The 15,064-nt window shown below is 64.7% G+C and overlaps 1 protein-coding gene across 1 annotated transcript in view; it reads right to left on the minus strand.

Annotated features, from left to right (window-relative positions):
- BRSK2 (BR serine/threonine kinase 2) overlaps positions 1-15,064 on the minus strand; it is a gene marked incomplete at both ends in the record, with an annotated part of 51,896 nt that overhangs the window by 14,479 nt on the left and 22,353 nt on the right. Inside the window, 6 exons of the mRNA XM_080693883.1 lie at positions 30-98; positions 454-487; positions 903-1,019; positions 1,143-1,283; positions 3,051-3,136; positions 4,735-4,829. Of these exons, the coding sequence (XP_080550009.1) occupies positions 30-98; positions 454-487; positions 903-1,019; positions 1,143-1,283; positions 3,051-3,136; positions 4,735-4,829 (542 nt within the window). The remainder of the gene's footprint in view (positions 1-29; positions 99-453; positions 488-902; positions 1,020-1,142; positions 1,284-3,050; positions 3,137-4,734; positions 4,830-15,064) is intronic.

Here is a 15,064-nt window from a genome sequence, read left to right on the forward strand (position 1 = left end):
GGCGGGGGCAGCGGGAGGGGGGTGCTCACCACCAGCAGGGCGAACAGGATCACGCCGCAGCTCCACACGTCCGCCTTGCGCCCGTCGTACTTCTCCCCCTGTGGGCAACGGTGACACGGGCACTGGCTCAGCCCGGGCGCCAGGCGCCAGGCCGGGCCACAGTGGACTGTGGTCTTGGGGGCAGGCAGAGGATCGGGGAGGCACTGGACCACGCCCAGGGAGCAGCAGGCCAGGGTCCTGGGGTGAAGGGGCTGGGAGAGACGATAGCCAGGCCCGGGGCGAGGTGGACTGAGGTCTTGGGGGGCAGGCAGAGAGTCAGGGAGGCACCCGGCTGGCCCGGGGCACAGGCAGGTCTGGGGAGGCGGCGGGCCCGGCCAGGGTCTTGCCCTGTAGTTAGGCTCCACTTGATAGGGAGGGAGCCCTTTTGCCCCAGGGGCTCTGGCGGCTACTTACCCGGATCACTTCCGGGCAGGCATAGTGAGGGGATCTGCGGGCAAAGCGGCCGGTCAGGGAACAGGGGGCCAGGACTTGCCGCCCAGCCCCCACAGCATGGGGCCCCAAGAAGGTGCACAGGCGTGGGCCAGGCCTCCCACAACCTAGACCCCCGCATGCTCCTGTGGGGAGCTGGAAGTCTGCGCTCAGGGCTGGCTCCTCGTCCCCTCCCTGCAGCAGCGGCAGGAGCAGCGGCCCCACACTGGGGCAGGGCTGGGGCTCTGCCTCCGCCATGCCCAGGCTGTGGTGCCAGGGAGGGTTTGGCAGGAGGGAGGTGGGCTTCCGCTTCCCTGCCAGGTGCTGGGGCCACTTGGCTTGCCGAGTCTCAGTGACTGTGGTTGAGGCATCCGGCCCCGAGATGGCCTCTTGGACCTACGGAGCGGGCAGTAGCCAGGCAGCCCGCCACTCACCCACAGCTGGTCTCCAGCAGGCTGTCGCCAACCTGCAGGGACGCCATGCCGAAGTCAGCGACCCGGATGTTGTTCTTCTCGTCCAGCAGCAGGTTCTCCGGTTTCAGGTCCCTGTGGCTGGGGGAAGCCCGGGTGAGGCTCGTCGCTGCCCCAGGCCCTCCTGGGTCTCACGGGCCCGCACTGACCGGGGCGGGCTGCAGCCCTCCCCGACCCCCAGGGCTCGAAGGCGGGCGGCCGCACCATATGGAGTGGCTGTGGCAGAAGTCCAGCGCTGAAATGATCTGCCGGAAGAACTTGCGCGCCTCCTTGGGGGTCAGCCGCCCCTTCTTCACCAGGTAGTCGAACAGCTCCCCCCCGGACACGTGTTCTAGCACCAGGTATCTGCGAGGGGGCTGGCGTCAGCACTGGGCGCCTCCACCTGGCACGCGCTCCCCTGCCCTTCTGCTCGGGTCAGAACTGCCCGGGACGGGCCCCCGAGGGCTGCGGGCTCTGCCCGCCCCCACCTTCCTGGAGCAGGCAGGGCCCCGGCAGGCCTCAGGAAGCACAGCTGCAGGGGCCAGCCTCGTCCACCCCACCCCACGCACCTCAGCCACCCGCCCCTCTGGCTGCTGGGCAGAGGCCAGAGGCGTGGTGGCTGCGGGATGTGGCAGGAGGTGCCTCCTCAAGATGGGGACCACCCCGAACATGACAAGTGAGAAGTAGACCCAGTGTCTCAATGGAACCACCCCAGAGTGGCCGAGCCTGCACAAAGCCCCAGCCGCTGGGCCTGGTCCCTTGGGGCTGAGCCGCTGGGGCACCCTGAGGGGCTGGTTTCTGGGTGGGGGGCACTGAGATGCTACTGGGATGTGTGCTCTGCTGCTTGGGGACCTCGGGAGAGTGGCCGCATGTCCAGCTCTTGAGCTGGGGAGGCTCAGAGTGCACGTGCTCCCGCAGAGGACCCGGAGGGCTGCAGGCAGGGCGGGCCAAGGGCTCTGGATGGACAGGCAGCAGCCCACCGGGGGCCCCGTGGCTGGGACTCCTGTGAGGGTGTCCAGCGCCCCCCACCCCGGTCCTCTCCACCTCCTGTCCTGCTCTCTGGCTGGGCTGCATCCTGTCTTTACCACCTGCCCCTCCCCCTACCCTGGGTGGCCTGGTCAATGGCCACAGCAGAACCAGGGACCTGGGGCTGGAGCCCACACATGTTGCGTGCAGGGGCCAGGCCTAAGACCAAATTCTCAGGTCGGCGGGGTGCTGCAAATCGGTGCCACTTGGCAGCCACGTCTCCACCTGCCCCACCCCGTCAGGCCAGTGGGCACAGAAGGAGAGAGAGGCACAGTGGGTGCCGGGCGAGGGCCTCGGCAGGCTACCTTGCCAGCCTCAGGGGTCAGGACCAACACCAGCCGGCACCCGGGCCCATGCTCAGCCGAGGCTGGCCTCCAGTGAGCACTTGGGGTCGCTGCCTCACCAGACAACAGCCCAAGGTCCAGATGGCTGAGCCCTGCACCTGCTCTGCTGCCCACTACAGCCCAGTGCCGGCCCCTCGGGAGCAAGTCATAGGCAAGGAGGCCAGAGGGGAGGGGCCAGCTGGGCACCAGGGGCTCCTCCGCGTGGGCTTTCACGTCAACGTGGAAGGCACCTACACTCCCCAAACGTGGCCCCGCAAGTGACTGCCGGCTCCCCACTCCCCGGTGAGCTCGCACAGGCTGGGTCTGGGCGTGTGCCGGGCTGGCATCCATCCTCAGGTAGCCACGGCGGTGACCGTCAATCTGCTGACCCAGGCCCCAAGAGCAAGCCCTGGGTGGGGGTGCACCCTTGGGAGTGGGGGCCTGACCACCCTGCAGAGGAGCCACAGGCTGGGGGCAGCCCTGGGAGGACGCAAGTGCTCCTGCCCCCGCCCAGCCCCTCCCCCAGCAGACACTGTCTGCTGGCTTCGAGATGGCGGCTCTCAAGTCCCTGGCAGAGCAGGCCCCGGGCCTGGTCAAGAGGCTGTGGTCACGGAGGCCCCTCCTCTGCCAGCACACCCACTGGGGGCTCCTGCGGGCAAGGCAGTCCACGGGTGCAGGGTACACAGGCCCCGGCCGTGGGCCCTGCTCCTCCGCCCAGCCCAGTGGCTGCCCACGCCCCACGGCCCTCCCGGTCCCCCCGGCACTCCAGCCCAGCAATACCTACAAATATTTTTTGTTTTCGTAGACGTCATGCAGCTTCAGGACGTGCGGGTGCTCGATGAGCTTCAGGATGGCGATCTCCCGCTCCACCTGCGAGGAGAGGGCGTCAGGCCGCTCGCTCGCCCGCGGCCGTCCCTCACGGGGCGGGGCGGCGTCGGCCCGAGGGCCGAGCACGGCTCAGCCACGCAAGACAGGAGAGCCAGGGCAGGGCTGCGGTGGGCGTGCAGCAGCCTGGGCTGGGGGCTGCGTGGGTACATGTGGATGTGCGTACAGGCTCCCGCTGCTGCTGCCGCCTGCCCGGAGCCCAGGACTGAGCAGGAGCCGCCGAGAGCAGCCCGGACCTAGGTCACCCCGCCCCCTGTAAGCTGAAGGTAGGCCCCTCCGCTTGGCCCCGGGGCCATGCCGCAGAGCTGGGGACAGGAAGAGCAGTCCTGGCACAGTGAGCACCAGCCGGGCACCTCTGCTCGGCCACCTGTCCCAAGCCCTGCCCCTCCACCAAGGGCCTGAGTGCCCCTCCCGTGCCAGGCCCCATGCCACCGGGCGCTGCTCTCTCCACACCTATGTACAGCTGGACACTGGTCCCCAGCCCCACCCTTGCCAGGCACTCTCTTCCCCTTGGTCCCTCGGAGTCTCAGTTCACCTCCAAGCAGGGTAGGAGGGCCAGCCCCGACCCCAAGACCTCCATCCAAGCTGCCATTGCCTCCCTCCAAAACCACCTCGCCTCGCCCTGGCTCCCCCGACTCAGCCGCCCGGCTCCATCTTGCTCCAGCAAGCAGAAGGTCCTTAAAAACCTAACAGGAGCCAGGCGTGAGGCACACACTTGTAATCCCAGCACTGGGAGGCTGAGACAGGAGGATCACGGTTCTCAGCCAGCCTCAGCTACTTAATGAGGCCCTTTGCAACTCAGTGAGATCCTGTTTCAAAATAAAGACTAAAAAATTGGGCTGGGGGTGTAGCTCGGAGGTAGAATGCCCCTGGGTCCCATTCCCAGTATTGAAAAAAAAAGGGGGTCTCACCTGTCAACAGCCCCCAAAGCCATGTGCCCTGGCTGTTGTCACCCTGGCTGTTGCTCTCGACCCTGACCTGAGCCTCCAGTGTGACCCTGTCCTCCTGTCTCCTGTCCCAGCCCCACCCGGGCCTGGGAGGGTGGGGCCAGCTCTGCCAGGCACACTGCACCCAGGCTCTGCAAAGCAGGCACCAGCCAGGCTGCAGCTGGCGACTTAAAAGACAGGGAATGGACAGAGGAAACTACCAGAGCTGGCCGGCCCCCGAGGGAGAGGCTCAGCCTCAGCCCCTGTGAAGGGGCCCATGGTGCCAGTCACTGCAGAGGCCCCGGCCCACCCCAAAGTCAGGCCGCCCTCCCCACCGAGAGCCCAGGCAGCCCAAGGAGTCCTCCACCCCCAAGGGGTTGCCCCAGTGCAAAAAGTGACCGACCCTGGCCCGTGAGGTAAAGGAGGCCAGGGTGCAAGCCGGGGCTCCTCAGCCAGTGTCCTCTCCCTTCCAACGGGGAACTGAGCCCCAGGAGCTCGGGACAGCACTTTCTCTGCCTGCTGTGGGTGTGTGCTGAGGCCAGCAGGAGCAGGCAGAGGGAGCCCCTTCCCTAGGGGAGGCGGCAGCCCAGGGCCCGCCAGGGACCGTCGGCCCCACGCTGTGCCCGGGCCCCGCCCGCCCGCCCGCCCGCGGCTCACCTTCATCAGCACAGACTCGCTGAGCTTCTCACGGTTGACGATCTTGATGGCGACTTTCTGGCACGTCACGCAGTGAACCCCCAGTTTCACGAGGCCTGTGGGGGACAGGGCCTTGCTCAGCCCCTGGGGCCACACTGATGCCCGGGACTGCGGACACTGCCCGCCCAGGTGTTCCTGGGTCGCTGGCCAGGCCGGCTCCGTGGACTGCTGCCCCAAAGCCATACCACTCCTGAGCTGGGGGGCTTGCAGGACACCCGAGTCCCTCCTGTAGGCCAAGGCCAGCCCCTGGCCCCCATCCCCAGCACACTCCGGCCCGCGAGCCCCACGCCAGCCCCTGCCAAGCTGTCTCTGTGCCCAGATTACCAGGACAGTCTTCTGTGAGCAGAGCCCTAAAGGACAGGGTGCTCTGGAAATTACCGTGTGTGTGTGTGTGTGTGTGCGTGTGTGCGTGTGTGTGTGTGTGTGGTGCAGAGGATTGAACCTGGGAGCATTCTACTTCCTAGCAACAGCCCCAGTCCTATATTATTTTTTATTTGGAAACAGGGTCTTGTTAAGTTGCTGAGAGTCTACCTTGCTGAGACTGGCTTCAAACCCACAATCTTCCTGTCTCCGCTTCCCCAAGTGCTGGGATCACAGGCCGGTGCCACCGCACCTGGCTTCTGCAAATCACTCTGACCATATCAGTCACAGCGGCCTGGCCCCCACCCCTGGGGCCATGCTGGCCCGCCCTCCACGGCCGTGGCCTGCTGCCCCCAAGCTCGCCCAGGACCGCACTGAGGCTCCCAGGACGCCCACAGCCCCCTTCCTGGCCGACATCCCCGCCTCAAGGGATGCCAGGTGCCCTTCAGGGCCAGCCCAGAAACACCAGCCCTGTGAGCGCAGCCGGGCGGTGCCCGCTACGGTGCACACTTGATCAGAGCACGTCTGACTTCAGAGGGCACCAGGTTCTGGGCCGCCCTCCTGTTGCCACGACCTTAACCGCGGTGCAGAGCGCTTCCACACGTGGGCTGGTTTGCTGCGCCTTGTCTCCTCCGCTATATGTGCTGGTGTGTCACACCCGTGCGTGTTCTCCTTTCTGTTGTAAGCGCCCTTTGTCTTGTGGGGGAAATTAATCTTTTGTTTGTCACATGCATGGGAAGCACCCCACCCTGCTGGCTCATGCTGTGTCCTCCGGGCCCTGGCCTTCACTGCGGCTCTCACAGTGCGGGGACAGGGTCTGGCACCACAGTCCCTGCCTGCGGCTGCTGATGGTGGTCCGGCTTCACTTTCCACTGGCCACCAAGCTCTCATGGCCCCAGGGAGCCCGTCACCTGTAGCCTGCCTCCAGGCTCGGCACACCCATGACCCAGTCTGGACGTAGCGGCCACCCCCCTCCAGCCCATCTGTCCCTGGCCAGCTGCACCAGGGAGCAGGCCGGGGGCCTGGGTGTGGATGCTGCACTGGTGGGGGCAGGAGCAGCCGCAGGCCACACTGCGCAGAGGCGGCAGGCCTGCCCTCGGCAGGGTGCGCCTGTGTGAAGGGCCTCCTGGGCCTGGTACAGCCTGGCCCACTGGCTGCCTTTGATCCTGCACGGTAGCCTGTGTTTCCCACTCAGACAGGGGAGCAAAGAACACAGGAGAGAGGGTGCTGATGGCCCCTGCCATCCTTGGTCCACCCAGGGCCGCCAGGACCTGCTCCTCACCCCAGGGCACCCGGGCTGACCTCACCAGGCCAGCAGGCGGCACCCAGCCAGGGAGACTCCACACAAGTCCTCCATCAAGGCTGAAGGCTCAGGAGAATCAGAAACCGCGGACCAGTGACAGGTGGCCCCAGCCCTACAAACCCACAGGCCCACTCCTGCAAGGACGCAGGCAGACAGGACCGTGGATGACACAACACCCTGAACAACGCGTGCCCTCAGGAGTGGCCCAAGACCCCAGAGGACAAGGAGCAGCCCCGTGTTCCCAGCACGTGATTAAGGCAAGGCTGGAGGGGACGCCACGCGTCCCGGGCAGGGGGCGTAGCCTCGCCTGGGTCCGCGCCCCAGCAGCTGGAGTCACAGCCAGAGTGCAGAACAGAGGAGCCGTTAAGACCGCAGGACCCACACAGAGCCCGACGCCCAGCAGGCCCTGTGGGAGGCGCCGCCCAGAGCTAGGGCCCCAGCGGGGACAGCACCCCACCCACCCACACACATGACCCAGGCGGCAGGCCACAGGTGATATGGGAAGTGTGGTCCTGTTTCAGGGACAGGAGTGAGTGGGGACACAGTGGAGGGCTTGTGGCAGCCCTAGGCCAAACCCCTGGGGGCCGAACACTAAGACGCTGCTATCGATTATGAGCACCGAGGTGTCCAGAGCCAGCGAGGCACCAGGCAGCCCCATGCTTCCACCCCCGCGGAGGCCCAGCTTTGGGCAAAGGGCTAGGAGGACATGCTGCTCGGACAGGCCCGAGGCCTCCCCCGAAGGCTTGTTAGGGATGGCCGCCATCAACCTCTCCAACTGGAGACAAACAGAAAGCCACCAGGCCCTGCCCTGGCTCCGGGCAGCTGACGCGGTGCGCCCAGGCTGCAGGGAGCCGCCCTGACTGTGGCTTAGCCTGGCCCCTCCCTGCCTGCCCCACTTCCTCCCGCTGGCTTCTCCATCCAGGAGGCCCACCTCCCATCACCCTGCCTTGAGGACTCCTACACACACCACAAAGCCCAGCTCAGTGCCCCTCCTGAAGCTTTCCTGGTGCCTGCATCTTGGTCTCCCGCAGCCCCCGGGTCCTCTGGGGCTGGGTGTCTGGGCTCTGAGCAGCTGTGCCACCTTGCTGGTGGCCAGCAGTGGGGCTCAGTGAGCTCTCAGGAGCCCCCGTCAGGCTGGGAGCCTCCGGGACAGCAGGACGAGCGCTCCTGGTGGGAAGCCCACAGTCACCGCAGTTACCCAGCCCTCCAGCTCGCTGGGGCTTATTTTCCAATTGCGATTTTATCTCTAATTATTGTCTTTACACAAACACAGGCTCACATCAAGAGAGGGAAAGTATACTGTGTCACAGATAATTGCATGGGGCTGTACCAGGGTGGGGCCTGAGCAAAGCAGGAGCTGCGGCTCCCCCACGGTGCTCCTGCAGGAGGCAGCGGGTGCGAGGGGGTGGGGCTGTCTGCACTGCTGCTGGGAGGTGCTCCAGGCATCAGGGCCCGGGGGCCACCTAGAGACGGCACCGCTGTGTGGGCAAGGGCGCTGGGCACTGGCAGGCACCCATGGGGCTCCTGAGCCTGGCCAGGAGAAAGAAGCAAGCCCGTCTGCAGCTGAACTAGCCAGCTGACCGCCCTCCTATGGCTCCTGCTCGTCCACTCAGTCCCTAGCACTGGCCGCAGGATACTGCTCTCTGGGGACAGTGAGGCCTCAGCAGGGCGGCTCTGCAGGAAGTGCCCTGAGCTCTGTCCATCATCTGCCCGGCAACACCAAGGGGCCACTGCAAGCTGGGCACAGTGGGACGCACCTGGAATTCCAGTACTTGGGAGGCCGAGACAGAGAATCAGGCTTGAGGACAGCCTCGGCAACTTAGGGAGGCCCTCAGGAACTTACCAAGGCCCTGTTTCAAAATAAAAGATAAAAAGGGTTGGTGGTGGAGTCGAGGGATCGAACGCCCCTGGGTTCACTCCGCAGTATTGAAATGCTCACTTGCAGGGCCGGGCCCGGTCTGTGGTTGGGTAGGGTGCCCCAGGCAGGGGACGGTACTGGCATGGGGCCTCTGCGGCCCCAGGGCCCCTGCCAGTCGGGGCTGGTGTGGGCTGGGAGGTGGCCTGGGTGCCCTCCCAGACACGTGGGGCCTTGGATTGGGCTGCAGCGCTAGGCACTGCGGTCTTATGAGCCACGGCCACCTCCAAGCTGGCAGCAGCCGGAAGCCCAGCGCTCGGGCATCTGCACTGCCGTGCCCCCTGCAGCTGGGCCCACCGCGTCCCAAGAAGAGGGCCCTGCGGCTGCCCCCAGCAACCTGCTGTGCCCCTCCTATAAACCCTGTGCCGGGGGGGCTGCCCTGGGGCCCCCTCAGCTTCTGCCACCCCTGCCCTGGCCAGAGAGAGGGGGAGTCCAGAGAGTGGGCAGGGGCAGCTCCTCTGCCCAGAGGCCAGCCGGGAAATAGGGAGGGAGTCTGAGACAGCAAGCCCAGCAGACCCGCCTCTCCCGCATCTGAGCTGCAGGCAGAAGCCTCTGCAAACCAGGACGCTGGGGGGGGAGCTGTCCTGGTGCTGAACTCGGTGCTGGGCAGGAAGGCTGGGCCTTGGCAGCTGAGGCCCGGTTGCTGAGTCAGCGGGTCCCAGCATGGGGTGACAGCAGCCTCCTCTGCGGTTTCTGGGGAGCAAGGCCCATCACGGGGCAGGACACAAGTCAGCTGACAGCGTCCTTCCCGTCAGCGCCGTGGAGCCAGGGCGGAGGTGGGGCGCCTGCCAACCTCGAGAGGGTGAGGCCAGTGTTCCCAAGTGCTCCGAGGGTCCAAGTGGGCTTCGTCCTAGGACGGCCCTCCTGTGATGGCACAGGGCAGCGGCTACAGCGGCCCTCTCCCTCGGGCCCCCTGGCTGAGGGCTGTGCTCCTGGTTCCCCTCTTCCTTGGGTAACAGGATGGAGCGGCCTGGCCTGCGGGGACTCCCCATGAGGGGTGAGGCACAGCATGATGCTAGCCCTTTGAGAAAACAGACCTACAATTCCTAGCCCAACCTGCCCCTGCCAGGCTGCCCTGCAGGCAGTGAGGGCAGAGGCAGAGCCGGGGCGGGATGCGGCACCAGCACCTGAGAGGCAGACCCACCCAGTGGGGCAGGTCTCAGCGTCCCGCATGACGGCCTGTGAGAGCAGGCACAGCGGGTCTGCGGAGCTGTAGGCCATGGCCCTTGCATGTCCTCAGAGGAACTCGGTGACCTCACCCACCACACACAGGTCACATCCCCAAGACACAAACCCCACTCAACACCCGGGACAGGAGGCCGGAGGTGGCGGCCCTCAGAGCCACCTGGGCCTGTGTGGGCTCCTGGGAGAAGCTGGCCCATGAGCAGAGGCCTCAGGAAGGCAGACCCAAGAGGCGAGGCGGGGCGGCATGGCTGCCCGGGTCCCTGTCACCATGCGGGCAGGGCAGGGGAGGCAGGCCTCTCGGGGACAGGTGGCCCTGGCCTCAGCCTCCAGGTCCTGGCTCTTCCTGTCCACTAAGTTGTGAAGTAAGGCCCTCAGCGCCGTGGCTCCAAGGCCGCCACTGCCCGGCCTGTTGGAGCCGCGCCCCATGCGGCCACACACAGACAGCCATGACCGTAGCTAAAGAGTGGGTGCATGCTTCCAAGAGCAGACCCCAAAGCACGCTAAGCCACCCCGAGGCCCCAAGGAGGCCAGTGCCCCTGGGGACAGCCCCTGGAGAGTGAGGAAGGGGCCCTTGGCAGCCCCCACCACACCTTAGCTCACCAGAGACCGAGCAGGACGCCAGCAAGCCGCCCAACCCCAGGGCGTGGGGCCTCAGTGTCAGGTGACCTGTCACACAGGCTGCTGGGGACGGGCTCACCACACGTGGGAGATGGCTGCCCTAGCCGCACCCTGGCTGGATCCCACACAATCCCACGCAGCACATGACCCCAGCACGGCCCTTCGCCCTTCTCTCTGAGACTCAACTGCTCCAGCAGGGGTCAGCAAGAGACTGTCCCCCACCTGGCCCTGTGGAGACAACGTGGAGACGTCCATAAGCACCAGGAGGCAGCGGCTCAAAGGGATGGTCCATCCCATTCGTCCATGAATCCTGACCTGTGGCCGGCTGGCCTCAAGGAGCCTCCCCGATGGCCATGGGACCAGAGCCTCCGTCTCCGGACACCGAGCTCCCTCCTCCGGGCCTGTGAGTGGAGACCACCATGGTGGGGGCAAGGGCTCTCACGCCCAACCCTGGCCAAACTACCCAGGGGCTTCCGCTGGCCCTTCCAGGCACACAGCAGCCCCAGGTTCTTAGGCCTGGGGAAGGATCCTGTATCCGTGTGTGTGTGTGAGACACACACACACACACACACACACACACACACACACACACACTGGGACTGGAGGGAGCCCAGGGGCATTCTGCCTGTGAGCTGCACCCCGAGCCCTATTTCTTTTTCATTCTGAAAGTCTCTCGAGGCTGCTTAGTCTCACTATATTGCAGAGGCTGTCCTCAATCCTGTGACCCTCCTATCCCAGCCTCCCAAGAACTAAGATTACAGGTGTGCACCCCTAGGCCTAGCTTTCCTCTCCCTTAAACAGCAGAGACATTCCCACTGCTGGGACTCACTCCAGTAAGGGCCTCCACTCTGATCCCACGGCCCCCTCCCCTGGGTGGGGGCTCCTACCATGGGGACACTTCTGTCCGGCTCGGCTCTCCCTGCCTGCCCGCTCTTACCCTTGGACTCACCCAGTGGGGCCCATGGCTGGCCTCACTCAGGGGTGTGCAGGCAAGGGCTGACGGCCCTTGAGCTTGTGGGAGGAAGCACCGAGCATACCTGCAGAGGCCCCAGGCCCCGGGCCCCGCACAGGAGTGTGGAGAGCGGTCCCAAGGGTCCACGCATGAGTGCCTGGAACCTGGAACCCATCCTGATTTGCAGTCACTAAGTTATGGATTGAAATGTGAGACCACCTGGGTTGTGGGACATCGAAGACCATCACAACCCCCCAGGACGGGCTAAGACCGGGAATGGACCCTCAGTCTTGGAAGGAGCGGCGCCGCCCATTCCTCCAGACGGTGAGAGGGTCTGTGGTCTGGGAGACCAGTGTGTGGCACCGGTTACCGGCCCTGGGGAGCTAACATGGGGCACGCTCAGCTCCCGTGTGTTGACACTGAGTCTCCTTTAAGCACAACCCCCCAGGGCTTCTTTACCCATGATGTCATTGTTGTGATGGGACCCCCCACCACACAGCACGTGTGCCTGTGCTGGCCAGGGGTGCTGGAACACCCCCTTGGCCCCAGGCACTGAGAACAGACTCAGGGCGCCGTCCCACAGCTGGGCCTGCGGACTCACCGTGGGCAGTAGGCAGACCTGGCCACCTGTGCCGCGATGCCCCGTGAATCCAGAACTAAGGTTCTCAAACACTGACTCCTTCCCCTTAACCAAAAGCTCCACTCCCTTTACCAAAAGGGAGAACTGGGACCAGGCGTGGTGGCGCATGCCTGGAATCCTAGTACTTGGGAGGCTGAGACAGAAAGATCACAGGTTCAAGGCCTGCAGTTGCAACTTAGTGAGACACTGTTTCCAAATAAAATGGGGGGGGGGGTGGCTCACAGGCAGAATGCCCCTGGGCTCAATCCCCAGTGCCACAAAAAATAAAAGGAAACTGAGTCTCAGAAGCCCAGGCCTGCATGGCCTCAGAGCCACACTCCCCAGACACTGCACCCTGGCCGGGCTTCCAGGCAGACAGTGTCCAGCAGCGCACACGGCTTGGCCACCGCCATACCCTCAGCACAGGCCTGGGGAGGCCACAGGTGCTGGGCAACGAGGTGGTGAAAACAGGGACATGTCCTCTCTTCAAGGGAAACTGGTCCTGAGCACAGTGGCCGGGGGAGCTCTTCCAGAACCATGGACAGGGCCACACACACTCTCTTACCAGCTGCAGGCTGCTGGAGGGGGTGGGGCTTGGAAGCCCGATCCCCGTGCACCAGCCCTGCCCACACCCCTCCTCTTCCACATGCATGCTGTCCTCGGCTGTGGCCGCCACAGCCACCTGCATACCCAGGCCACGGGTGGTAGACGAGCCCTCCACGCGCCCTGTGCACTAGCGGTAACCTTGTAGATGCTGGACCCAAAGTGCCCCGCCCTGCCTGAGCCTCACACCCAGTGATGCCCCTCATGGCTGGGAGCCAGGAGCCCCAACTGCGGGGTGGGGAGGCGCTCACTACAGGAGTGGGAGCGCCGAGAGCCAAGAACTGCGCTGGTTGCTTGGTACCCAGGACAGGTGGCTCAGGGCCTTCCGGTTCCTCCCGTTGGGCCAGGCACACTCCGTGCAGGGGGCCATGTTCCGTCTGCCTGACTTGGCCCCGGCTACATGCACCCCGTAAGAGCCCTGCAGTTGGACTAGGGTTTCTGAGCATACAGGATGGCCACCAGAGCCCTCGGGCGCCAGCTGCCCTCTCCTTCCTGGCCCAGACGGCAGCATTCATGTGGGGATCAAAGTTGCTGCCTGCCGGGGAGGAACCCGAAACCTGGGGCAAGCTCGGGGTACAGGCTGATTTCCTGGCTGGGGGTACCCTGGCCCAGTCGGACACTTCAAAGACAAGCTTTCTGGGAGCCCCCACCTACCTCGGGGGCCTACTGACCAGCTGGGTGCCTTTGAAGTAGCAGACATCAAAGTGCTGGCGCCCTCGTTACGCCAGCACCCTGGCTCTACCTCCAGCGCAGTGTCCACGTGACCCTAAGCTTCTGTGGTCTGAGGGATGCTGGACCGCCTTCCGGCCCAAGCACCCATTTTTCCGGGCTGTAGCTAGTGGCCAGTTGACTGAGCAGGCCCAGGAAGGCTGTGGATGGGGTACGTGGGAGGCAATGGGGCTCCTTACAGACCGGCCGTGCCAGGGAGGCCGCCTCTCAGGGTGCGCAGGGGGAGGAGCCGGCCCCATACAGGCTGTGAGGCCGCCCACCATGCTGGGGAGGGTGCGTGTCTCTGGGGAGACAACTGTTCACACTCTGAAAAGGAACCTCTCAAATTAAATTAATTAAGCCCTGAAATCTTTCACACGCCTGTGGCTGCCGGGCCGTCTCTGCCGCACCCCAGCCCAGCACCCAAACACTGAGGCTGGGCTCTCACTCCTCCGCAGACCAAACCCACAGTGCCCCAGAGGGAGGCCCTGACCCCAGAGGGAAGGGGTGCGGTGGGGAGGGGAGCAGGACCCTGCTCCTCCACTCCCTCAAGTCCCTTCCAGGCAGAGCCCAGACATCTCTGCAGCTCAGGGATGGGAAGTGGGGCTGGGAGCCTGGCTCCCTCCCCTCTCCTGGGGTGGGAACCCGGGTGCCCCTCCAGCCTCAGGGGACTCCTAATACCCTTTCCTTCTAAGGAACAGTGAACGAGACCCCCACATCTGAAGTCCCAGTCACCCCACACTCGCTCTTGTCGCCCTCGAGGGGTAGTTCTGGAATCGCTCCCAGGAGGAGGCCAGCCGAGGGACCCCAGAGTGGACCCAGTCTAAGCCCGGCGCCCTCCACCACCCAGAGGCAGCCTGCAGGCTCTCAGCACTCTTCCAGCCCAGAGTCCCCTCTGGAAACCTAAGGACAGCTTCCTAGACACTGCAACCCCTCCACTCTGCCCAGCTGGGAGATGTGAACCGGAGCCAGCGCTCAGGCCCCAGGGCTGAGGGGCCCCTGTGGACTCAGACCCTTCCTCCCAGGTGGGCAGCTGGGACCAGAACCTCCCCTTTGGCCAAGAGGAGCCCTGAGGCATGTGCCAGGCCAGCTGCTGTAGGAAATAAGGAGCCCGACGGGGAAGCCAAGGCAGGAAGGCTGCAGCCGAGAGGACTGGCTGAATGGCGGAGGCGGCGGAGCGGGAGTTCTGGGGGCAGAGGGGCCCAGGCTGTGGGCGGGCACAGAGAGGCTGCCAGGAATATAGCCGAGATTCCAGGTAGGCGGGCTCTCCTATCTGCCTCCACCGTCTTAGAAAAGGAGGGAGCCCGGCAGTGACGGAAGAAATCCTGAAGCAGCTGGAAAGCTCTAGAAGGTTGGCAGAGGGGCCAGGCTGAACCTGCCCGTCTCTAGGTCTCCTGGAGGGGCTGCAAGTACTCATGTCAGACAAGGTGGGAGGGCAAGGGCAGGCGGGGGCACTGCCAGCAGGAGCGATTACCAAGGCACGAAGGTGAAATTGTCCGGGTGGCACCTCCCTCCAGGCCTGGAAAGAGCGTAAGGCCGACATCCTGGAAGTGGCCAGGCGGCTGCCCTGAACCAGGTGTCATCCCACAGCCCCGCCCAACTCCTTGCCCCTCAACACACCTGACACATGCAGGCTGAGCCTTTGGAGCCGGTTTCTCGTTGGCAGGAGGAATCTGGAAAGGTCTGGAGATGCAGGCTGGAGAAGCCTTACAATGTTATAGGCAGAGCTTAACAGGCCATGCTGGCCGGAGCTCGGGAGAGCAGAATGCCATAGGAAGGGGAACGGTAAAGACTGCTACGGCGTTTCAGATGGAAATGAGGAATTCTTTGGGGAGGTGGACTAGAGGCCATTCATGCTACTTTCTGACAAAGAACTTGTCTACGTTTTGCCCATGTCCTGAGACTTTCCGTAAGGCTGGATTTAATTAATGTATTTTTTGGTTTTTGTTTGTTTGCTTGTTTTGGGTCCTAGGGATGGAACCCAGGGGCCTCTACTTCCACGCTATACTCCCAGACCTATTTTATATT

The sequence above is a fragment of the Muscardinus avellanarius genome, assembly GCF_963383645.1.
Source record: "Muscardinus avellanarius genome assembly, chromosome: 1".
Classification (NCBI taxonomy): domain Eukaryota; kingdom Metazoa; phylum Chordata; class Mammalia; order Rodentia; family Gliridae; genus Muscardinus; species Muscardinus avellanarius.